Here is a 25966-nt window from a genome sequence, read left to right on the forward strand (position 1 = left end):
TCTGGACCCTACGCAGCAAGAAGGGACAGCAAGGCTGGCTTCGGATCGGCAAAGCAGCACCCTACCGCGGACCCGCCCGCGCGGCCCTCAACCCTCAGCAGGACCGGGACTCCAGCCGCGTGACGTCAACAGCACGAGCCGCACGGGCTCCGGACCGCGCCTGCGCACTCCGCCCCTCGCTGCTCTGCTCGGGGAGGCCGGCTTCCTGCCGCCCGTCACTTCCGGCTGACGCGGCGCGTCGGCGCGCCGTCACTTCCTGCCGCTACCGGTGTGGACGGTGGGTGGTAGCGGGCCGGCTGTCCGGCGCTCCCCTCCCCTCCTCCCTCCCTCCCTGTCCCTCCCTCGGCGGCCGAGCGTCGCGGGAAGTCCCGACGCGGCGTCCGCGCGAGTGCGGGGCCCTGAAGCAGCCCGAGGCGCCGCGGCTGCGAAGGACGACGACCGCGACCCCCGGTCCCCGCTCCGCGTCACCGCGCTCGCCGCCGCCGCCATGGCCATGAGGCAGACGCCGCTCACTTGCTCGGGCCACACGCGGCCCGTGGTGGATTTGGCCTTCAGCGGCATCACGCCCTACGGCTACTTTCTGATCAGCGCTTGCAAAGGTGAGCCGAGCCGGCGACGGCCGCGGCCTCCGGGCGCCGAGGCTGGGTGGAGCGCAGCGGCCGGTTAAAGCGAGGGTGCGCTGTGGGCGCGGAGTTGCCTGCTCGCCGCCGGCCGCCGGGCGTCCTGTGCCTCCCTCCCCACCGTTTATGTGCTTCTACACGCAGAACTACACCGCGGTACCCAAGGGTTTCCTGGAAGGAGAAATTAGGCCAGGCCGGGAGGAGTGCCTTTTAGGTCTTCTCGCTCTTCTCGTTGCATCATCCTTTGTGGTGTGAGACCCATTTTTCAGAGGAAAATGTACTGTAGGTTGATTTGGCCCAAAGGAAAAACCGCCTGTCTAGATCGTTTTGACACATGGTGGTGGCATCCAGCCTTATGGCTTTTTTAAAAAGTTTTTATTCATGCGTGCTGCCCATGTGCATGCTTGTATATGTTTGAGGGCGTGGCAAATGAGGTTAGAAGAGGGCGTCAGATTCCCTAGAGCTGGAGTTTTAGGCTGCGGTCGGCCTCCGTGTGGGTGCTGGGAATCGGAATCAGGTCCTCTGGAAGGCCATCTCCCAGCTCTTTACAGTTGTTTTGTTATGCAAGTTTGCAAAGATGAGGGAGGCCTCTGATCCGGTCCCAGAACCCCTTGCTTCCCAGGAAGAGTGAAATTCCTCAGTGTTTGCTGAGTGTAAGTGGGTTAGAACAACAACTTTCCAGTTTGCTGCTCAGCGTTTGATATTATTGTTGCGGACTTCTGAATCACATGTGTCTTAATATGTTTTCTAGATGGCAAACCTATGCTCCGCCAGGGAGATACAGGAGACTGGATTGGAACATTTTTGGGTCATAAAGGTGCTGTTTGGGGTGCAACATTGAATAAGGATGCCACCAAAGCTGCTACAGCAGCTGCAGATTTCACAGCGTAAGTGTAACTGTGTGATGACATTGTCAGAGTCTTCATAGTTAATTAGGCATAAAGATCTGACTCAGCTGGTGCCATAGAGAATATGTGGTGGTTGATCTCACCAAGGTTCTGTCCCGGTTCCCTGAATATCCCTGTCTTCACTGAGTCCCCAAACTTGAGATGTTTAAATGACTTACCCTCTGATTGAGCCCAGGAATCTTGGTGATTATTATTATGCAGCTCCGATAATGGATGTTGGTGATGTCCTTTACAGATATTTCTCTAAATTTACTGCTTTATAGTGATGTCCTCAGATACCTTTTCACTCAATTTTTACTAATTGGCACTAGATACATTTAAAACTGGGTCGCAAACTTACTTTTTATTTCCTATAGTTGTAAAGATAGCTATCTGAAAGATTTTCCTTAGGTCTTCGTTATCATCAGTTTTTGATGCTACCAATAGTCTCAGCCTAGGTTCAGTCTCATCTTAGCTCTGAACTGCTGGGGACTTTCTTCGTCTTTGTTATTTATATTTGTATTGCTGTCATGTGTGTTCTTAAATCAGTTAAATCATGCCACTTCTTGTCTGAGGATTTGGTCTTTACAATGTCACATCATCACCTTAGTGTATAAGATCATAGTCAGGAGAGCTTTTAAAATATTCAAGTGTGGGAGCTGAAGAAAATGCATGGCTTATCTGTGAAGAATGGATCATAATTCTAATCTTGGGTGGCTAGAATCAGAAAAAACAGTAAAGGTAGGTTGGGGCAGAGAGTTAAATTAGAAGAGAAGAGACTGCACTGGTTATAACTCTTATGTCATGTGTAAGATTAGATACTGTATCACAGTCCCTATTTCTTAGGTTGTAAATCTTACTATACTATTCATGCAGAATGTTTTGTGTGCCTGGCCCTTGTAGTTTTGCTTACTCCTTGAGACCTCTGGCTCTGGACTTTTTGCATCCTAGGTTGTGTGTGTACATTCATGGCCTTATGTAATTGGGGTGGAGTGATGGTTGTTGGCTTGTATTTTATTTCTTCTTTTGTCTGTGTATTAAGAAAGGTCTCACTGTGTAGTTAAGGCTGACCTAAGCTCAGAATCTTCCTGCCTCTGCACCATAAAATGAGTATAGGGATTATATCCACCAACACCTACTCTCCCACCACCTTGATTTATATTTTATCCTATGTGTATCAAGGTCTAACATTGTAAAATTTTAAAGTAGTTAAATTCAGAGAAGTTCTTTATATTTTGCTCTGGCATATGACTAGATAAAAAGATGACTTGGTGAATTAAATACTCTCCAGGCTTCGTTAAAAAAATACTTGTAAGCTAAAAATTAGACTGGGTTAATTTGTGATTCTTGCACTAATTATTAATGTCAAAGAAAATTAAGAATTGTAAAAGTCCTATGGAAAAATTGTCCTTTTCTTTAGGCTCTTGATAAATTAAATATCCTAATAATGAGATATTTAGGAGATATATAATACACTTATATAAATGTTATGCATGTAATTATTTTGTATTGATCTAAATTACCATTATATTTACCCTTGTATTAATGTTATATAATATTTGTTTATGTTCATATTTAGCAAAGTGTGGGATGCTGTCTCAGGAGATGAGTTGATGACCCTGGCTCATAAGCACATTGTCAAGACTGTGGATTTCACACAGGTGTGAGAAAATGGAATTTTGGCTAGGGATGTCTTTCATTGTGGTACATTGTTTGCATAGCACAAAATGAGGCCTGAGTTTATTTGAGATCAAAGAAGTATTACTGGATGCAGAATGGCAATTCCTGTGGTACAGTGCAGTGTAGGCATAGATTGTGTAATTCAAATGTTGATTTTTGTACCCCCATATCTGGTTGCAGTCTTTTTCTGAGAATCTCAAAGTTATGTAAACACAGCTTCCCAATTGTCCCCTGATATGCCAGTAAAGCAGCTTACAGCCAATCACTGAGTAGGGAAGAGAATAGGGCTGGACTTGCTGCCAGCCAGGGGAGGAGAAGTTAGAGGAGGAAGGAGGGGATTGAGCCATGGGCAGAGGTCCAGGAGACATCAAGAGAGGAGCTGCAGCAGGAAAGACAGAAAGTGCAAGTATCTCCGGGATTTTGGCAAAGAGGAAGCCAGATTAACTTACAGGGTTAAGAAGAGAGTAATAATGCCTCAGTATTGTATTGTAAAGCTTATAAACAAAAAATATAATAGAGTCTCAATTATTTGGGTGATAGCTGGGTAAAGAGAGAAATTGAGAAACACAATTTTATAAAAATAAGTTTTACAGTGTAGTATATTTGAGGGAAATTTGAGCTTGGAAATTCTAGGAAGTTCACAGTGTCCTCCAAGATGTACTTGGCTACAGTTGTATCCTTACTAGTTATATTTAGTTAACTTTTAAAGTGGCTAATCTACTAAAAGTTTTTTTTGTTTGTTTGTTTTTAGGATAGCAATTACTTGTTAACTGGGGGACAGGATAAATTGCTGCGCATATATGACTTGAACAAACCTGAAGCAGGTAGGCACAACATAAAAGTCACTTTGTGATTTCACTTTTCCTTTAAATAACTGGCTAAACACCTATAAAAATTTGTAAGTTAAGGTAATCACCAGAAGGAAGCATGTATTATCTTTTCTCCTTTGTTGTCAAAATCTTAACTTTTCTCAAAATATATCCTGTCAGGCTTTCTTTTTTCTATATACATTTCATTTTAATGTTGGCTTATTTTATTGCATAACTCATAGCCTTCTGGCAGTGTAAAATGATTGTGGTGATGGTTTTTTATTTCATGGTACAGTTCTGTAGAGGTAATAGAGCAGTGTTGCTAGATTTAGGGTAATGTGTGCTCTGGCCTTCTGGAGAGGATGCTGAGACATCAGTGCGCATGGTAAGGGTTAATGTTCAGCTATTTAGCAGCGTTGGTTGTTCAAAAGGAACATTCTTTAGGTGAACACAGGATTATTTATGGATTACAAATTGACACTAAGTTTTAAAAAGTACATTGTAGTTAAGCAGTTACTCTGTAGAGTTATAGTCTATTTAGAAAAGCATTTCTAAAGTGGTAGATTGAGCTTATCACCACTGACTACATTATACACTATTTTTCTCTGTCTACTTCATGGTAGGCTTACACTAAAACACCAAAGTGTTGTTGCACTTGTCTGACACAGTAAAGGTAGTTCAGGGTTTGGCTGTGTGTTTTTCATCCTCACCTCTCCTAAATCTGTTTTTTGAAGGTTGCTTTTCCAGTGGATCAGCAGTAGAAGAGATAGCAATTAATGGACCTTTGACTATGTCAGACAGTGTTAAGCACCTCAGGTGCATGTTTTTACCTGATCCTCATAAACTTCATTTTGAAGTTGAAGAAATGACATTTCATTCATGTGAATTGCTTATGCTCCTTTAAAATTTCCCTTTCTCCATCTACCCTCTTCTTCCCTGGTGTGTGTATGCATTTGTGCGTTTGTTTCTCCCTATTAGTTACTGCCAACAGCGATTTGGATAAAGGTCCAAGAGTTAGCTTAGTACACCCTTGATACTGGGCCAAGGTTTTTGTTTTTGTGTTTTTTTGTTTGTTTGTTTTTTTGTTTTTTTTTTTTTTTTTGAGATAGGGTTTCTATGTGTAGCCACGGGTATCCTAGACTCTGGACTCACTTTGTAAACCTGGCTGGCCTCGAACTCACAGAACTACGTCTGCCTCTGCCTCCCTGAGTGCTGGGATCACAGGCATGAGCCACCACGCCTGGCTTTTGGGCCATGGTCTTATCCATTAGTAGTAGGTTGTGTTTTATAGCCAGTGTAGTAGAATGTTCTTGAGGGATGTGCCTCAGGTTCCCATAGCAAGGTTCTTTGGTCTGAGGTTCATTGTCATGGAAATGGTTAGTGTTCCATTATAGAAAACCTGAGCATATCTTATCTGCTAGACATTAAGTTTGAAATGGGTTGGGGTTTGGAAAGATGTTTTAAAATTAACAGTTGTTTTCATATTGCTTAGTTTAGAAAGCCAGATATTTATTATTCATTTTCAATTGTTTCATTTAAAGAACCTAAAGAAATCAGTGGTCATACTTCGGGAATTAAAAAGGCCCTGTGGTGCAGTGACGATAAGCAGATCCTTTCAGCTGACGATAAGACTGTTCGGTAAGTTAATGTTGAAAAGTCTTTACGTGGGTGTTATGAAGACTTTGAGTAGTCATGTAGGAGAATATGTGTAACTTGAAATTGAAGTCAGAGTAGGGTGCATTGACTCGATACTGTCTATTACTGTTATCACATGGAGAAGAGTTCAGTCATTAACGCTACTGGTGTGCAGCTGCTCCAAGTGCAGTTATGGACCACTTGCCTGAGGGGACTCACTGAGCCCTCAGACCTTCGTGTGCTAAGAACTGAGGTAGAACAAAACAGCTGCTGAGTTTAGTTACGCTAGCACTCCTAGTGTGTTATAACATAGTTCTGTGACGTCGTTAGGAAAATAGGTTGATTTCACCAACAATCCAACAAAGGTTTTCACATTTCATAGGAACTCACAATTCTTTTATACTTTGTAATGGAAATTGCTTTATTACAATTGTGATCATTTTCTCGTGGATAAAATTGAAGCTTTTCTATGGTTACCGAATAAATATTAATTATCCATTTATTCATTCATCTGTTTATTTGCAGGCTTTGGGATCATGCTACAATGACAGAAGTGAAAGCTCTAAATTTTAATATGTCTGTTAGCAGCATGGAATATATCCCTGAGGGAGAGGTTCTGGTTATTACTTATGGACGATCTATTGCTTTTCATAGTGCAGTAAGGTATGTCTGAGGAATTCCTTCATTTGTTTGGTGGGGCGGGGAGTGGGAAAGTAGCTTATTTTAAAAGTAGGGGCTGGAGAGCTGGCTCAGCTGTTAATGGCTGTGCCTCTTGTGGTGGAGTTCAGTTCCCAGCCCCGTCAGCCTTGGTGTCTGGACTCTCCACAGGCATCCACACGTACATGTGCACACACACACAAAAGGTCATCTTTTAAAATATTTGGAAGGCTTGTACCAGAAAGTTGCACGATTCTTTTAAAGTTTAATTGCTACCTGTACTGTGTAACACACAGGGAAGGGTTCCCGCACCTCTTGACGACTGTCGCTTAGGGTTGCACACTTTAATCAGGAGTTAGCTAAATTCTAGCTACCTAGGATATTTATTGGGAAATTTTATATTCTGTCTTTACTAAATGAATATGACCCTGTTTTTTTTTTTTTTGTTTTTTTTTTTGTTTTTTTTTCTATTTTCTAACTAAAGTTTGGAGATAAAGCTCAGTGAGAGTGCTTGTCTAGCATGGATTGAAAACACAGCTTTGAATATCTAGAACCTAAAGAATGAGGGAAGTAGTGTAAACCTAATCATTTCTTTTTCTGGTGTGTGTGTGTGTGTGTGTGTGTCTTGTGTGTGTCGTGCGTGTGTCGTGCGTGCGCGCTTGGGTTTTTTCTTCTATACAAGACTACGATGCATATGTCATTTTTTTTTTTTTTTTTAATTGAAAATGTTCTCCATTAAAACACCTGTTAAAAGTTTTGTTTTGGGAGACAGGGTTTCTGTGAAGCCTTGGCTCTCCTGGACTCACCTTGTAGACTAGGCTGGCCTTGAACTCACAGTGAGCCTCCTGCCTCTGCCTCCCTGAGTGGTGGGATTACAGGTGTGGTTATGTACCAGTTACTGTTTGAGTACTGTAGCTGATGGTGTGGTGCTTCTTCATTCTCAGTACTGGGATCCTGTAAAGACAGTGTTGAGTTCAACCGCAGAACTGATTGCGCAGTTCTTAGCCTGGCTCTTCAAGGGCTTCTGTAAAGATTAGACCGCTTCACTCTCTGACCGTAGTCTTGGGATGTGGTCTTGAAGAATACTTCCAGAGTTCAGCTTCACTGAATAGGAGACAGGAAAATAACATGGAAGTTGTGGAAATGTCAGGGAGCTCCTATAAATACGGTAAAACTAATAATGCCCAGAAATAGCAGGCTGTGCAGCTGTACCTGCTCATTTTTGGACTAGTTCCTACTGTAGACTGTTGCCTCAGATTTCATGTGGTAGTAGTTGGCCTGTTGAATATTTGAAACAGCAAGTGCTTGACTGTAGTGCTAGACACGTCACAGCTAACTTCAGGGTTTTATTTGTTTGTTTTTGCTCTTTTGAGACAGGGTTTCTCTGTAGCTTTAGCTGTCCTGGATATCTCTGTAGACCAAGCTGGCCTCGAACTCAGACTTGCCTGTCTCTGCCTCCTGAATGCTGGGTGGTATTAAAGTCATACTCCACTATGCCTGGCTATTTATATGTGGCATATGTTGATTGATGTTCTATTTTGAAATAATTTTCAGGATTGAACTGAAAAGGGCTGGTAAGGAAACTAATCATAGGTGATTTTTTTTTTCTTTTTAATTTTAGGGGAAGCAGTTGTGCATTTGTTTTATTTTTATTTTTTATTTATTGCAATTTATTCATTTTCTATTCTGGCTATAGCCCTCTCCCTTGTTTTCTCCTAGCTCCACCCTCTCTCCCTCTTCTTTCCTTATTCCCCTCCCTCCACACACAGTCCCTTACCACCACTTTGGAAATCAATCTGGTGCTTTTTCAGAAAATTAGGAATAGTGCTACCTCAAGATCCAGTTGTACATTTGCAAGTACTGCTTTCAGTCCAGTTAATCTGTCTTAATGCTGTGAAGTGTATGGCCCAGGCAACTTACACAAGGAAGCATTTAAATGGAGGCTTTTGGGTCTTGCTTGTATTTTCAGAGCATAAGTCCTTGGGCATTATGGCAGGAGGCAGGCAGGCAGGCTCTCAAGCAGCAGCTGAGAGCTTATGTCTCTACAAGCTGGAGATGTTAGGTGTGCCATGGGCTCTTGAAACCTTAGAGCCCACCCCCAGGGGCACACCCCTTCAGTGGTCCTGATCCTTCCCAAAATAGTCCACTAACTGGGAACTGAGCATTCAGGTATAAGCTAGCCTACAGGCTTCATTCTCAACCACCACAGGACCTTGACTCCCTAGTTACAAACAGCTGTTCATAGCAGTTTCCTGTGTTGAGGGCCTGGAACCTGAACCCTTAACTATTGAGAAAACATTTAACCTTCCTTTGTATTGCAGTAGTTGGTACTGTGAAGCTATGGAGCTCCCTTTATGGTTTTATTTACTGTTTTCAGTGTTGAGCTGGGCCTTCATAGGCTAGGCAAGTGCCTGTGTCCCCTGGGTTTTTTGAAGCAGAGTTTCAAGGCTGCCCTTCATTGTGTATCTGGCTGGGTTCCTTTTCCTTAGCTCCTTGAATGCTGGCATGCAGGTGCATGCTATTGTTCCTGGCCTATATGGACTTCTTTATATTTACTGAAATAATGCATGTTTGTAAAAAAAAAAATACTTAGTGAAAATATTTTTTTTTCTTTTCAGGAATTCTTTTATTTTCTTTTAATCATTACTATTTATTAAACTTTATTCACTTTGTATCCCAGCTGTGGCCCCCTCACTTGTCTCCTCCCAATCCCACCCTCCCTCACTCTTCTTTCCCTTCCCCTATATCCCTCCCCCAGTCCACTGATAGGGGAGGTCTGCCTCTCCTTCCCTCTGACCCTAGCCTATCAGGTCTCATCAGGACTGGCTGCATCATCTTTCTCTGTGGCCTGGTAAGGCTGCTCTCCTCTCAGGGTGAGGTGATCAGCGAGCCTGCCACTGAGTTCATGCCAGAGACAACACCTGCTCCCCTTACTAGGAACTTGGAGATTGAGTCTATGGGCTACATCTGAGCTGGGGTTTTAGGTCCTCTCCATTCATGGTCCTTGGTTGGTGTATCAATCTCTGCAGGATCTCCAGGGTTCAGTTTTTTGGCTCTGTTGCTCTCCTTGTGGAGCTCCTGTCCCTCCAGGTCTTTCTATCTCCTCTTCTTTCATAAGATTCCCTGCCCTCTGCCCAAAGTTTGGCTATGAGTCTCAGCCTCTGCTTCGGTACCTCTAGCAGTGGAGTCTTTCAGAGACCCTCTGTAGTATGCTCCCGTCCTGTCCCCTGTCTTTTGCTTCCAGTGTCTATCGTGTTTGTTCTGAATGAGGATTGAACATCTTCCTTCAGCTCTTCCTTGTTCAGCTTTTTTAGGAATATGTATTTTAGTATGTTTATCCTATATTATATGTCAAATAACCACATGAGTGAGTATATACCATGTGTGCCTTTCTGCTCTGGGTTACCTCACTCAAGATGATCTTTTTAGTTCCCACCATTTGACCCTAAATTTCATGATTTCCTTGTTTTTAAAAGTGAAACAAACACCCCCCCTCCAAACAAAACAAACACCCTAATCTAGCACTGTCACTGCTCCAGAGGTGGTGGGACCTGGGAGGATGGACTTGATAAATGAGGTGGACTGAAGTCTCATGTAACAGCCAACTTTAATCAGAGCATCAGACAATTTATATACTCTGAGAGTAAACAAAGGTCAGAGGAGTAAAGTTCTCCGAGTTCAAACTGCATATGGTCACAGGGATAGTTTACACATTTAACTGAGTAACAGCAGCAAGCAATAACAAGTAATCTGAAGTGAACGTTCTTACCCTGTGCACCTGGGAGGAGCAGGAAAACACTCTAAGAACACGTCCATGTTTTGAGGAACCTGAAGTTAAAGGCTCTTGTCTTGTTTTCTTGGAGTCTTCTCACAAGGATGTAGAATTCTTCTCACATGACTCCATTATTGGACCGTGTTCCAGCATGCCAGGGTGTTCCCGCCTGTAAACCTGACCCCAGAGAATGCCTAAAGCAGGGAGGATGTTGACTTGAAGGCCTTTCTGAACTCCATACTGATCCTGACTCAAAAAACAATAAAAGGTCCCTAATATGTTATATCAGTCAAGACACTGATATCCAGGAACTGTCTACTGCTTAGAATGTGGAGACCCCACTGCCCAGTGTCCTCAGATGAAGTCCCCGTGGATATGACAATGTATTCAACTTTTTTGCTTGTTAGTTTTTTTTTTTTTTAAAGTCCATTTACACTTGACTGAACATATATTTAACAACTGTGCCTTGGGATTTAAGATTTAGGAATAATTTTAATGTGGATAGTTACTTAAACAGTATTAAAATTTTTATAAACATTTATGTTTTTGTGTTTTTTCTTTACAGTTTGGAGCCAATTAAATCCTTTGAAGCTCCTGCAACCATCAATTCTGCATCTCTTCATCCTGAGAAGGAATTTCTTGTTGCAGGTGGAGAAGACTTTAAACTGTATAAGTATGATTACAATAGTGGAGAAGAATTAGGTGAGCCTCTTTCCTTTTTCTTAACTCAGCAGTCAGCTTGTGGGATGCCATCCCTTTGAGGGGCGTATGTGAAATGACCCTTTCACAGGGCTTGCTGAACACTATTGGAAAACACATATTTACATCACAATTCATAACAGTAGCAAAGTTACAGTTACAGAGCAGCAACAAAAATAATTCTATGGTTGGAGGCCACCACATGAGGAACTGTATTAAAAGGCCACAACATTAAGAAGGTCGAGAACCACTGCCTTAAATAATTTACTATCAAAATGTTAAGTTCTAGTAATGAGTATTTTAGGTATTAATCTATGGTATGTTGAAAGTAAGTTTTCCAAGCTAACTAAAACTTGAAACTCATGCATTCAAAAACAAAAGTCTTTTTTTTTGTTTTAAATCTATTTTTGGATAGAAACACAGACCTCCAGACAAAATAGACTGAACTCAGTTTCCTTTGAGCTGAGTTTTATTTTTATGCTAGTGTTCTTTTCTGTAGTGCAGTGATTCTTCAGACTTCATTGGGAGGGAAATAACTGTATTTCAAGTCAAATACGAAACATGGGAGAATATTTGTTCATTCTATGGAGAGAGCAGGTACTAAATCTCATTTACCTAGCCTCCTTTCTCGGACTGTGTAATCTTGAAGAATCTCTAGAGGATACTGGGGATTAATGGTTTTTATTATGATTATGATAATTATCATATTATTGCCTTCCTCTATTTTATATTTTCATTAAGTTAAAATTAATTTATAAAGAAAATCAAATACTCAGGTTGATAAGTGTTATTAGTTTCTTTTTCTTGTGTCTTTCTTGCTATTTCCAGAATAGTTACTTCATAATAGTTCTTAAGAAATAGAAGCAAATACATCCCAACTTTATTTTGTGTATATTATGCTAGATAATTCAAAGAACAAGACTTGTAGTACCTACTTTTATGCTTATTTTATGTTTATTTACCAAGTCCAAATGTTTTGCTTTTAGTTGAAAATGTCTTTTTCTGTGTATAAATTGGCACCTTTATTTCTTAAATGTATCTAACTATTCTGTTTTTCCATCCAAAGAACTAACCTAACTAGATTTATAAAGAATAGGAAGCAAACGTTGTTTTGTTTCTTGGGGCAAACTGGTGTGTACTGGGGTTGCGTAAGTCAGTTTTAGCTTGCTTCTCGGCCTGAGAGAGCTGTGGCTAGGCTTGGGGGGCAGAGGGCTCAGCATCTGTAAAACCCAGCCTGTGGTAAGGGGAGGAGGAAATGGACAGATGTTGAATTTTGGACCTGGCTATTCTCATCCCAGTCTTTGTTCACATAGCGTTTTTGTTTTTGGTTGGTTGGGGATGAGGGTTGAATCCAGAAGCTTTGTGTTATGATAGGTAAGTATTCCACCCAAATCTCAAGTCTCCCTACTCTTAGATGCTTTTATTCTCTGACTAGGCAGATAGAGGAAACTCCAGAATAAGTTGATGAGGCATTATTAGATTATATTTGGGAGATTCTTAAGTAAAAGAGTTTTACTGAAGTATAAAATGTTGGCGTTAGTTTTTTTTTTTTTTAAGCTTTTATTTACATCTCATATCTTTTTCTCCCTTCTCCATCCCAATCCCTTCCAGTACCCCAACGCCAGGTAGGAGAGAGAAGGGTGGGAGAGGGGCTGTAGTTCCTTCTTAGCTATTTCCTGCTGGTTAGGGTCATTGGGTTCCTTGGAGCCAGTCCAGTCTTCATTTCAGGAGATCTTCAACAACTTCTCTCACAACAGCAACTAGGAGCAACAAGGGGGAAGCAGGAACCGCTTTGTTGTTTTTTCCTGCTCCACTCGCTGGCCTCTGGTATTTATTCTCTCTCCAGAGTCCTCAGATTTAAACTATCTGCAGCTGGCAAAGAGCTCCTCTCAGAGTCTGCATGAGGCAAATAGTCTGCGGCTGTGGACCATCTGAATCAGTCCCACATCCCACACCTGGGACCAAAACAAAACCATGTTTGTATCCACAATACATTGATCTAAACATTTCTCATAAAATTTCTTATATTAAAATTTATTTTTCAATTCATACTCTAATTCACTTTATTTTTATATGGATTTCTTACTACGTCACTTTGTCTGTTTACAGAAGTTAGTTATATCAGGAAGCAGAGTAGGGGGAATTCTGGCACTCTACTTTCTTTATATATATATATATATAAATTTATTTATTGTTTTATTAATTACAGTTTATTCACTCTGTATTCCAGCCCCCTCCCTGTCCTCTCCCAATTTCACCCTCCCTGCCTCTTCTCCCATGCCCCTCCCCCAGTCCACTGATAGGTAAAGTCCTCCTCCCCCTCCCTCTTACTGTAGCCTATCAATTCTCATCAGGACTGGCTACAATGTCTTCCTCTGTGGCCTGGTAAGGTTGCCCTTGGGGGCAGGTGTATTGAGCCTGTATCTCAGCATTGTGATATAATTAGGAAACCTAGATAGCCAGCCTGGCTAGGGAATTAAGAGGTAGAGTATGTAAAAGAGCTCCATCTGGTGGCTTTCTCTATACATGGAAAAAATTATTCCTCCAAAAGCAGGTAGTGGGTTCAGGACATAGAAACTGGGATGCAGTTGACCGACCTCAGTTCTAGTCTGTGTGGAATTCAGTCTTTATTGACAGCTACTCAATTCTTAGTGGAATGTCAAACCTTGTTTTCTTTTGAAAGACAGTATGTCAGAACACGGTCAAAAGAATGCTGTATAGTGACTAATACCTGAGGGGACAGTGAGAGGCTCCAGAAAAAGAAGCAGAGGGCCTTTTACCTCAAGTGCATTTTGTTTCCTGGATTGTTTCCTGGATTGTTCCCGGGTGCGATTTTGTGCCTCCTGCTAAACATTTACATTCAACTTATAAGACATGTTTATATTCTTGTTAGTTGTTGGATCATAGCTCTACAGCCTCGTTTGTTGAGAGGATGTGCCGAGTGCTGTTCTCAGTGTACCCTGAACCTGGATATGGCCTTCTGCTTTGCTTTATAAACTATAGTGTGTACCAGGCAACTGTGTTTAAATTGGTCTGTCCTGAGAAGATTCTGGGAAAGGGCTGTTCTGTTAATCTTTAGTATCTGCTTATGCCATTTATTTATGTGTTTTTCTGATCAAGTTTTTCTGAACTGAAACAACTTTCCTTAGACATTGCTTGCTTTGTTACATTTGTGTATAAAAGTACAAGGAAAGTGAAAAAGGTGTCTACAGCATTAGACTGTAGTAGCCAATTCTTTGAGGTCCTCAGATCCCATGTCCAGCAAACAAGGTCTGCGTCTGCACGTCTGCCTCTGACATACTGGATAGGAAAGGGCTAATCCTAGGGAAGTAGAGACTTTCACCAGCAATGTGCATAGTGTCTTAGTAAATCAGTCCTTACCCCTAATAATCAGCTTTACATTTATTTAAATCTGATAGCCCTGTTCTTCCTCTTTTTTCAGAATCCTACAAAGGTCATTTTGGTCCCATTCACTGTGTGAGATTTAGTCCTGATGGTGAGCTCTATGCCAGCGGTTCTGAAGATGGGACATTGAGATTGTGGCAAACTGTGGTAGGAAAAACCTATGGCCTGTGGAAATGTGTGCTTCCTGGTAAGGACGTTTAGTCAAAGTTATCAAGTTATAATGCATAGATTTTCTGTCATTTATTAATTCTGTTTTATTATATCTATTTTCGTTAGATTTTGAATTATGTGATAGGGTCAAAGCAAAGTGAAGCCATGGTTCTAATTGAGCAATATTCTTTATGTGATGAATTGAATGAGCTGAATTCACCTAGTGAGATGGTCCAGTGGTTATACACAAAACTAAAAATAAAACTGGTTAGAAGGCAGTATGAAGAGTTACAAGAATTTGTAGTATTACTTGATCTGTCCACTGAGACAACAAACAAAATAAGTACTTATTACTAATCCCAGAGTGGCTGTAGTGCGAAAGTGACTGTGAGGTGACTATTTTAGAATCATAGTAACTTCTAAAAGGGATTTTCTTGTGTGAGCTCATGGGAGCCTGCTGTACTTCTGTGGTCATTCATCACTGCTTTTCTCTTCGCAGAAGAAGACAGTGGTGAACTGGCAAAGCCAAAGATCGGTTTTCCAGAAACAGCAGAGGAGGAACTGGGTAAATACAATTAACTTTTCTAAGAGTCCTGGGGATGTAAAAGTGTATTAAGTGTTTTGGTCAGTAGCAAAAGTAACTTATTAAATGTAAACACATTTGAAGTAAATTATAGGAAGCTTCAACACAAGTGTGTAAGCATTAGCTACATAGTCCCTGGCCTTGTGTGCACTGTGGACACAATTGATGGAATTACCCTCATAAACTCAGGAGACAGGTATTGTTTCAGCAATTCCTTAGGCAGCGTATAGTGAGGTAGAGAAGGCTTCCTGCAAAAGTGATGCTTAAACTTGAGGAGACCTAGGGACCAGCGGGGGGCTAGTGAGGTTTTGAGGATGCAAAGTTGATATAGGGTGCTCATCAGAAAACAGAAGAGAAGTAACAGTGAAGAATGTCACTGTCTAGCTTGAAGAGTAAGGACAAACAAAATGAGAGAGGTGCTGGATCATCCAGCATCTTGTTTGCTTTGCTACAACCTTGGAAGTTTTATAAACCAGGAGAATGAAAACCTTTGATCTTAAGTGGAGGAGTGGCTGTATGTTTAGGAAATGGCCTTGGCCTATAGTGTGGAGAAAGAATAAATAAATTCTGGTTTAATAGCCATAGGATAGGCACTGAGAACAAGGAAGGTGGGCTTGCCAATCCTTACTGGGAGGATTGGCAAGGTGCATAATGGTTAGATTGGAAGATGGGTCTTTGCTAATCTTGTGACTTGGGGTGGTAAGAAAGGGAGAGATGACCACAAACTCTAAGGTTAATCTGCTGCTTGATACTGTTAGAACCTCCCCCTCCCTCCCTCCCACCCCCAATCAGTGTTTAATGGTTATGGTTTTGAATTGCATGGCCTTAAATACTAACATTTGATTACTAAAGGAAAGGGCAGGAATCAACAAAGGCATGATTTTAGTTAAGTGCTGATTGGATAAGTTGGAGTCAGTCAAAGCTTATTCTAAAAGGAGAGGGATGGGGGTTAAACTAACTGTGTGAAGACAGATGAGTATGTCTGAGCTCTGCTCAGGGTGCTTGGTTCCGTGAGGCAATTAGCTTTCTGTTTCCTCATCCTCGCCACAGCATACTTAAAAATACCTTTCTTCTCATTTTCTCCGTGTACAGAAATGTGGGTTTCCTTCTTCCCTGTGTTAAATTGACTATGGTTTTGTCTTTTAATTGCAGAAGAAATTGCATCAGAGAATTCAGATTCCATCTATCCTTCAACTCCTGAAGTTAAGGCCTGAGCATCAAATGTGTGCTGCAGATACCACATATTTCATGGACTAAACAGCAGAGACAAGCATCAGCCTTCAGTTACTCTGCCTGCGGCAAAGAGGGCACAAATATGGGGGAATATGAATTGGCTCCAGTGCACGAACAATAGTCGGTGTTGCCTGTGAGTGAAAGTAGCTGAGTGTATGAGGTGCAGGCAGGAGGATTATGCTCACGTAGTGCCATAACCTGCTGTTTTGAACGAACAAGCCAATGTACAATTTCCATCCTAAGCCTAAATTATGTTATGGAGAACAAAAATATATTGGCCTATTTTTCTGACTTTTCCCTTAAAGCAGAATGCCTTTTTTTTTCCTCTTTGCTTCGTTGTGAAGAAGAGGAAATACATGATAAAGTACCTGGTTTGATCTCTTTCATTGTACACTGACTGCTTCTGAACAGCTAATGTTTTTAGTTATCTAAATAAAATGCCTCTAAAAGTAATTTTGTTTCTTTGAGAAATTCTGATACATTTGAATATTAAAACTGTAAATACCCAGAAAGTTTTCTACATTATACACAGCCAGCCATAGCAGAAGACGATTTGGTTACAGAGTCTCAACTAAACATTTCCTAGTTTTGAAATTTAGTTATTTGCTAGGTGTTCATTTATCTTCTTCCAGATTGATAGAATTGCTTTTGTCTTCTCTTTAAATATGCATGTTAGTTACTAAAAAAAAAAAAAGCAATTAGAGCAGAAAAATCATTTGAAACCTCAATTCTTCTGGAAACTACTACTGTATGTAGTAGAATATCTGCTTGTTTGTACAAATGCCCACATGATTTTATGAAACTGGGTTAATCATTAATTTGCAACATTTAAGACATATCAGACTTTTTATCACATCATTGAAGTTTGGGTCATTCAGGAAGCCATCAATCTTTTAGTAAATTGGTCGGTTGAGTAAATTTGTAGTTTATTTTACAATATGAAGAGAATTAGTAATTTGGAAATGTAGATAAACTGAGTGTTAATTTGTTTTCTTATAATTTCTCTTTTGAATACCTTTAATACTTGCCTTAGAAGAAAAAAGCTAAATTTTGCCTGGTTTGTGACAGCTGGAAGAAGGCACTACAAGCAGGGCTGGCCTGGGCGAACCAGGGGAAGCATGTCACGGGCAAAGTGCGGTGATGAGCCTCTGGTGTTGGTGTTCCAGTGTCCATGTTAAACTTCCTTGGTTCTCTGCTCCGTAGCAGTACTGTTACTGTATGAGATTAGACTGAGAGTCTTACCCTAATAAAATTGACATGCATCTTTTGGAATGGAAGTTGCTTGATGTTCATGAAATTAATAAATTAAGGGCATTTCTAAGTTTTGTGCCATTTGTTTCCTATTGATGCAGCAAGTTTGTAGCTTGAACCAACATGTATATTAATAGATCGCAATGTATTAACAAATCACAGCATCCTGAGGGGAAAACATGTCTCATTTGAATAAAATCCAAGGTGCTGGCAAAGCTACATTTTGCCTGCGGTCACCAGGAGAAACTTGCCCTGCCTTCTAGCTGCTAGAAGACATTTGCAGCCCCTGATTTCTCACCTAAACTTGTTTCTCAATTTCTTTAGTGACTGATGGAACCTTAAGTTGAGGAGCTCAGATGAAAAGGTGTGGATGACCCTATGTTCATGTTCTGATTCCTGCATTTGTCTGTGTGCTTGGCCTGGGGCCCTCTCCTAGATCTGTTGTTTGCCTCCTGTTCTTTTACCACCCTGACCAAGCTGTCCATGTTCTTCCTTGGATATGGTGGTGCCTTCCTGGCTACTCCCCTCTGCTTTTACCTGGTTCTCATCCTTAACATCTACACTGGAGGAAAGGGTTTTGCTTTAGAGTTTGAGCATTAAGGAGGTTGGGTTATTTGGTTTGGGCACTGGTAGGTTATTCCTTGACAGCATGCCCAAATATGAAATGTCAGCATTGAAGTGGGGCTAACTTGGGGGTGAAGGAGTGGGTACTGCAGAGTCAGCTTAGTAAAAGCCCTGCTGTGCGGGTATGAGGGCCCAAGTTTGCCTTCCTAGCACCCACGTACAAAGTCAGACATACTGGTGTGTACTTAAGCACCTGTGAACATGTGTGTGCTCGTGATAGTTACATGTTGGGACATAGGATTGCTTGGTCATTGTGTCTCAGGTAATTCAATGGGTTTTTATGTTGAGACATGAATATTTTGGCCATGGTTGCTGTTGGAGTTCTTGGTGGGCTGGGTTCCAGATAAACTCCAGGTTTGTAGTGTCTGCTTTCCTTATTTGCAAGGTTGAGTAAAAATAGCATAGTGGTATTATGAATATGATCTAGACACACCCAAAATAGTAGCTGTGCGTGAAACTAAAAGGCAGAGCTGTGTAGGGGAATAAGCCAACTTTTAGTTAGAGGAGTAATTGTGTTTCTGACACTACCACCGATAGCTTTTGTTTATCGTGTTCTCAGATATTTATAAGCCATACAGCTTATCAAGGCACACTTATTTTGGTCACCCAGTTTGCAGTAAGTAGACTATAATGTTCCTAGAACCTTGTAGTCATGATAGACATGAAATGTGAATGGGTTGAGCTCATTAGAGCCCCCTCTACCAGATTGCTGTGCAATTCTCAAATTGTGGGTCTCTTGATCTGCATCTCTGGCAGGACTTTGTTGACATGAAAATGCTTTTGTACATCCAAAAACACCTAGAGTAATTGACTCCTACTAAGACAAACCTGTAGCTAAGACTTTTTTAGCCAGCAGAGATGATTCCACCCACGGATGAAGACAGACTCCATGGCTAGCAGCCTGTGCTGAGCCTGGAGTAACCCAGAGAAGCCAGGCTGAAAAAAAAAAACAAACAAAAACACTGCGTCACAGAATCTCAGTTTTAGAGAGCCCAGAAAGTTGCCTCTTACAGATAAGGAAGAGGAAGTTCACGAAGGCCAGTAATGTCCTGAGGTCACACATTCAACTATTCACAAACTAAGTTCTAAAAAGTCCCTTCAGGCCTGGAGAGGTCGCCCAGCAATTATTGCCTGCTCTTCCATAAGGCTCTGATGTGGTTCCCAAGACTTGACTTCCTGTAACTCCTGCAGCAGAGGGTTTTGTCCAGGCTTTTGCAGGTACCGTACACATGTGGTATGCAGGCATAAGCCTGTGCACACAAATGAAAATACTATGTTTTTCATTGAAAGAAACCAAGCCCTTAGATGTGGTGACAGCCCCCACCGTACTCCCAGCAGTGGAGAGTGCGCAGGAGGATCACCCAAGTTTCTGGGCCGGCCACGGTTACAGACTGAAACCCCTGTCTTAAAACAAGAAACCAGGTCTTCCCAGGCTCACTTCTTAGCTGCTCTTTCATTAAGTCCAGACTAGAAATCACAGAGTACTCTAGAGCCTGGATTGTGCCTTGGCTGTCATCTGAGGCTGCAGAGTTCCGCCCGAGCAAGAAGGAAGCCTGTCCTGTCGCTCACGTGATCCTACAGCTAAAGTTCCTAAGACTCCTGTTTAGCTCGATCGGCACTGTAAGCATTTTAAAAGGTCTGGGGATTTCTGGGAGCTGGAGCGTGCTCAAGTCACGTGCCTGACCTGGAGGGACAAGGGAATTATAGTGTGATTTCCGCCTTGGCACCACGCCTCTCAGCTTGGAGAAAAAGTGGAGTCGGGCAAACTGAAGGGATGTGGTTACGGAGGGGTGTGGCCTAATATCTGAAGGGGCGTGGCCGGGGGCGGGCGCCTGGCAGGAAGGAGGAAGGCCGGAGTGGAAGGCGCCCTCACACAGCAGTTGGCCGACGGCGTTTCCCCGCAATGGCCGCGCGCTGTCGGGGCACAGAGCTCGGTAAGGGCTGGCGGGTTGCGCTCCCCTTTGCCCGGTCGCGTGCTGGGGTTAGGGGAGGGGGCGACAGGGCGGGCCCCAGCGGCCAGAGACCTGAGCTGACCCCCGGGTCGTCCCCGCTGCCGGGCTCTTTGCAGTCTTAACCCTTTGAGCGGAAGCAAGGAAGGGTTAGCTGGTCCTTTCCACCTCGTAGCTCTGCAGCTCTGTGGTCGCGAAAAGCAGAACAGAACAAACAACAATAAAAACCCAGAGAAAGGTCTGACGGAACACTTGTGCCATATACTGCCCAGTTCACGTAGCCATTCCCAAAGTTGGCTGCGCTGGTGGCCATGCTAAAAGTGATTTTAGAGGCTTACACTAAGTGTCCCTTTCAAAACCATTTTCCATCTTACTGATACTTCAGATGTTTCTGGGAAAAAAAAAATTCTGTAATTCAAACGTAGCAATAACGTGACTGAGCCAAACGCCAATGGTTTAACTTTGTATGATAGTTGGCGTTGTATCCTGGACCACCTTAGTGTTGATTGGGGTAAATGACTCACTTTGTGCTTACGTGTCATCATCTGTAAAATAGTTATTAGGAAGGCACTTCTGTGTGAAGGATTCTGAGAGGGGGGATACTTGCTATCTCTGCACTTAGTGTTGAGTAAGTGACGATAATAAAAAAGTGCAGAAAGTTCTGTTTGTAGGGACTGATTTTGAGAGTTTAGCTCTAAGTGATACACGTGGTTACATTTTCTCTCCAAAGGGACTTGCTCTATGAATAAACAGTGTAGACTCTAAGAAGTGTTTAGACTTTCTTTTTCTGAATCAAAGGAGAATGGTAAGCATGTTGCAGGCATGTCCCTGCCAGGTTCATTTCACTTTAGTCTTTGCCCTCCACAGAGAGCGGCTTACCCTTTTTGCCATGCCTGGAGTGTCAGCTTCAGCAGTGATGAAGCATACCCTGGGTTGGAAGGTCCTTGAAGATGGGGACAAAGGGTTGAAGGTGAGGTGTGTCAGTGTCTGTGCAGCATGAAGAGGCTGTAGCCTAGTTTCCCCCAAGCATTTCTTTTTAAAATTTTCCTTTCAGGAGATGCAATCGAACCATTTTTACTTTCTTAATGTGTATGTCCAGGCTGGGGGCTGTTGCACACACCTGTAACCCCAGTGTGAGGCATGTGCCAGGCCAGCCTGGACTAGATGGGAAGATCTTTTCTCAAAAAGCCATCAAAACACTACCTCTCATTTGTTGAAAAGTAACAGTGTAGAAAGGAACAGTTGTTATTTAGACTAATAACAAATGTAGAGTAATAAACGTGTACTCACATCTGCATTTCAACATTATACTTTTCTTACTATTCTTGTTAAAACCTGGTAGATTACAAGAATCCTTCCTTACCTGCTGTGGCATTAACCCCCAGGAATGACAGCTTTAATCTAAACTGCTAAAGTAAATGAGGTGAATTATATACGTATTAGGGAATATTATTCTGTATTCATTTCAACATTGCTTTAATTGCTGCTTTTGTGTATTTTGCTGATTGAAGAAGACACCTTAATATTTTTAACGTAATATTTTTAACGAACACTATAACTTAAAAAATAAATTAGCTTTATATAAACATTTTCATTACAAAACTTTTTCAAATGCATCACCAGAAAGGTTGTAGAATTCATTAGACATCGCTCTTTACAGTTTTTTTCCCCCTTTGGTTTTATGTGAGCTTTGCCTGTATACGGCTGCGCACCGTGTGCATGCAATGCCTGTTGAGGCCAGGAGAGGGCATCCGATCCCCTGCGACTGGCGTTTCAGAGGGTCTGTGGCTGCCGGGGGGGCCTTGAACTCAGGGTCTCTGGAGGAGCATCAAGTGCTCTTAACTGCTGAAACATCTCATCTTTAATCAAGATTTAAAAAAATTAAATTTATTTATCGTGTGTGTGTGTGTGTGTGTGTGCGCGTGCGTGCGCGTGCGTGTGTGTGTGTGTGTGTGTGTGTGTGTGCGTGTGTGTGCGTGTGCGCGCGCACGCTGGAGCAAGGGGGTGTGCACATTCCACCACTCACCTCTGGAGATCAGAGCTGGCTCACCTTCCAGCGTCTGCCACCTAGGATTCAAATTGAGGGTGTCCAGCGTGACAGTAAGCGCGTTTACCCACGGAGCCATGTGGCTGGCCCTGAACTTCTAGCGTGGCACCTGGCTGTGTGATGACATTTTCCAGATAGGGACTGTAAGATGGAGCTCCAGCCATCTTGGTCTGGGAGGTTCTGCAGGCTGGGTGCATTGCTTATTTCTCTGGCTCTGTTAGCATGTTCATAGACTTTTCTGACATTTCCTTGAAATGTAGGTGCCCAGAAACCATGGTTTTTATTTAGTTCCCCAGGTAACCTAGGTGGATGGAAGGCCTTCACGTGTGGAATGAAGGAATACACCTTAAACTACTTACTTTTAGGGGGGAACTTGTCTGTGCAGCTCAGCCCTGTGTGTGGACAGGAGCTCTGAGTGTCAGTCAAAGGCAGTTTGGTGACTCCTTTTTTTAAGTTTTCACACCCTTTTCAGGGTGGTAGACAGTGGCTTTGACTTGGGATTTCTATTGCTGTGATGAAACACCATGAGGGAATACAAGCTGGGGAGGAAAGGGCGTATTTCCCTTCCCGTTCATCATCGAAGGAAGTTAGGGCAGGAACTCCTCTAGGACAGGAGGCGGAGCCTTGGAGGAGCGCTGCTCACTGGCTTGCTCCTCGTGCCTTGCTCAGCCTGCTTTCTTATAGAACTTAGGACTGCCAGCCCAGGGATGGCTCCACCCACATCGGTCACTAGTTCAGAAAATGTCCCCCGGGCCTGTCTACATCCGGATCTTAGGTAGGCATCTCTTTTTTTTTTTCAATTGTGGTTTCCTCCTCTAAGATGACACTAGTAATGCCAAGCTGACATAAAGCACAGCTTCCCTTCAAATTTGTGTATCTCTGGAGGCATCGGGAAAGTGGGGATTTTGTACTAGGGAACATTTTAGTAATGTCTGACTTGATGTCACTCTGTTGCTGTTCAGGGAAGAGTTTCAGACAGATCTTAGTTGTGAGGAAATGGGGACCGTTCTGCAGATACTGTTGCTAACAAGACATGGCTATAGCTATGGCTGAGATCCTTCGAAACAAAGACCGACCTTGGTGTAGCACAAGGAGTGCAAGTAGTTCTGCAAGGCCGCACTTTCTGTAAGAAGATACCCCAGAAGCCAAACCTTGCCAGCAAGCACCCTGGGCAGGAAGTTCACCTGGCTTTTATTCCGCAAAAGTGGTGACTGTGTCTTGTTCCCGTTTGCTGTGGTGCAACTTCATAATCTTTTGAGGTTGGCTTATTATTATTATTATTTTGTTGTTGTTTCTAAAGATTTTATTTACTTATTTAATGTATATATATATATATACATATATATATATATATATATATATGCTCTATATGCATTTATACCTGCATGCCAGAAGAGGGCATCAGATCCCAGAACAGGTGGTTGTGAGCCACCATGTGGTTGCTGGGAGTTGAACTCAGGACCTCTGGAAGAGCAGACAGTGCTCATAACCAGTGAACCATCTCTCCAGCCCACTGGTATTTGTTTTTACATGTATGGGTGTTTTGCTTGCATATATGTCTGCACACCCTGCATATTCCTGGTACCCTTGGGAACTGGAAGAGGTCATCACATCCCCTGGAACTGGAGCTTCAGACCCTGTAAGCCACCATGCTGGGAATAGAGCTCAGGTCCTCCGCAAGAACAGCCAGTGCTCTTAACCACGGAGCCTTCTCACCAGCCCAGGACAAAATCTCTTTTAAACAGACTGTAAATGTGATATCTACTCATCTTCCATTCTTCTTTTATCTTTGTACATTTAGGAAGTTAGATATATCTAGATTTTTTTGTATTTCTGAGATGGTTAAGATCTATTTTATTTTAATTTTATGTGTATGGGTGTTTTGTTTGCATGTGCATTTATGTACCACATGAGCGCCTGGTGCCCTTGGATTACCTGTGTCTGCTGTTACAGACTATTGTAAATTGACATCTGGGCGCTGGGACTCAAACTTAGGTCCTCTGGAAGAGCTTGGGCTCTTACTTGCTGAGCCATCTCTCCAGTCCCTGAAATTACCTTATATATTCCAGTTTGGCCTAGAACTTTTGGTAGTTGGGTCTTAATCTTCCTCCCTCCACCTCCCAAATGCTAGGATTATAGGGTGCCTGGCTTAGACTGATCAGTAAATGAGTTGTGATAACAGGGTGTTCTGGGCTTCCTGTATCATTGTCTTTTCTTCCTGTTTTTATAGGAGCTTGTGTAAGACAAGGGGCGTAGGAAGTGCATTCCTCCCTTCCTGTGTCTGGACTCTGGGCTGTTGGATGCATGGTGCTCTCTTTATCTGTTTGGGCTTCTATGCCTTACTCTGGACTTGAGGGTGTCCTGTCCAAATGTGGTGGTTCAAGTGCCCATCTTGTTCACCTTTCCTATCTTTACCCTGGTGGTATAGGACAGTTGCCTAAGGAAGAAAGGGGGAAGGGGCCAGAATGTATTTTTAGAAGATGTATTCACATGCACAGAGGTTTGGGGGGTTCTGTAAGGAATGCCTGGTACTCTGCTGTGTTAACACCTTGCTCCAGGAATGGATCCCAGGGCCATCCTGCCTGCTCTTTGCTCTCTCAGAGCACAGGCATCTCAGCCAAGACCATAAAAGTCACTCAGGAGTTGGGCTAGCATTCAGGAAGCCCCGGATTTAGTTCCAGTACTGTGATTTGATCCCAGTAATCGGAGATGGAAGCAAGAGGATTAGTGATTTTGAGGGCCTCCAGGGATACATGAAACCCTGTCTCAAAACTAAACTGAGCAAAACCAACAAATTGTATTCAAGGGGGTATAGTAAAGAAACTGCCGACATGGCTGCTCCATTCTTAGGGAGAAGGTTTTTATTGTGAATAAGAGAGGGAAGATATCCAGAGCAACTGGAAGAGTCTAGAACAGAGAGAAAAAAAAAACTGGCCATTGCCAGGGCTGGGGAAGTGGGAGGGAATAATGGAGATAGTGAGAGAGCAAGAGCTACAGAATAGAGCACGGGAGAGAGCAAGATGTAGAGAGAACATAGCCAGAGAATGGATAGCAAAAGAGCAAGAAGCAGCAAGAGAGAATAGAGAGCTGGCTTCTAGGATGAGTAGCTGTAGAGAGGGAAGCCTGAGAGCTGGAGAGAGTGTAAGGTAGAGGAGGAAGGGGTAAGAAGGCTCGGATGCTTGTGTGGAATTTGAAGTGTAGAACAGGTACTTGTGAAACTGAGGGTCCTGGAGGCCAGCATGGGCTTTGATAGGTTCGGACCCAGAGGTAAGGAGAAAAACTCCTTTTGGGGGACAGAAAACCTGTTTCACAAGTTCTTGAGGAATGCTGGCTTTTATCTAAATGTCAGAAATCTGACTGTGGTCCAGTTTGAGATCATTTCTGGATATTTGGACTGCTTGAGACCTAACAAAACTGGCTTCTGAAGCATGGAAGGACAGAAAGAGGTGTCCTCGTACCAGTCCGGGGGAGGCATTCTTCTCAGTGCTGTTTCTCATGGGATAGTTTGTGCACAGGGACTGAGCAAAAGCAGCCTAGAAGGCATCTTTATACACAGGAACACAATGTTTAGCTTTCTAGTATAATCTTATTGTGCTCTAGTGGGTACAACTAATATGTCGGAAAGACAAAAATGATCTGATTCTGTGTATGGGTCACACAGTGCGTCTACCTTTTTATATTTTAAGTGTGGTGACCTTTTATGAACACTTTCATTCTGCTTTTGAAGCCTGCTACCTTTTGCTTATACGCATACACACAAGGCTATCTTTTATCATTCTGTTAATGTTTTGATAAAGAGAAAACTATAAAATAATAATCAGAGTTTGTTGTATAATTAAATAATTAAAAATCCTGTGTGGTACCTGCTACACCGAAGCACATTTTTTTTTTTAATAGAAGTATCTAAGCCCTGTGGATTTTAATTATTAGGCGGCAAGACAAACTTCAAGCCCTCATTGAAAATG

General features: G+C 42.5%; 2 protein-coding genes across 3 annotated transcripts in view; both read left to right on the forward strand.

Moving 5' to 3' along the window:
- The first annotated feature begins 240 nt into the window (after positions 1 to 240).
- Positions 241 to 17451, forward strand: Strap (serine/threonine kinase receptor associated protein). The gene is made up of 10 exons (XM_021658548.2): positions 241 to 599; positions 1372 to 1507; positions 3087 to 3168; positions 3939 to 4011; positions 5538 to 5634; positions 6157 to 6294; positions 10626 to 10762; positions 14202 to 14351; positions 14814 to 14879; positions 16050 to 17451. The coding sequence occupies exons 1-10, from the start codon at positions 488 to 490 to the stop codon at positions 16109 to 16111; spliced, it is 1053 nt and encodes a 350-aa protein (XP_021514223.1). The 5' UTR covers positions 241 to 487; the 3' UTR covers positions 16112 to 17451.
- A 2332-nt stretch (positions 17452 to 19783) lies between these two features.
- Positions 19784 to 25966, forward strand: part of Dera (deoxyribose-phosphate aldolase) — a 72045-nt gene continuing 65862 nt past the window's right edge. The window contains exon 1 of one of the 2 annotated variants that reach the window (XM_021658546.2): positions 19784 to 19939. In XM_021658546.2, coding sequence (XP_021514221.1) covers positions 19909 to 19939 — 31 coding nt within the window. In that variant the 5' untranslated portion in view covers positions 19784 to 19908. The remainder of the gene's footprint in view (positions 19940 to 25966) is intronic. The other variant, XM_021658545.2, reaches the window with a different exon arrangement.

This window comes from Meriones unguiculatus, chromosome 5, assembly GCF_030254825.1.
Source record: "Meriones unguiculatus strain TT.TT164.6M chromosome 5, Bangor_MerUng_6.1, whole genome shotgun sequence".
NCBI classification, from domain to species: domain Eukaryota; kingdom Metazoa; phylum Chordata; class Mammalia; order Rodentia; family Muridae; genus Meriones; species Meriones unguiculatus.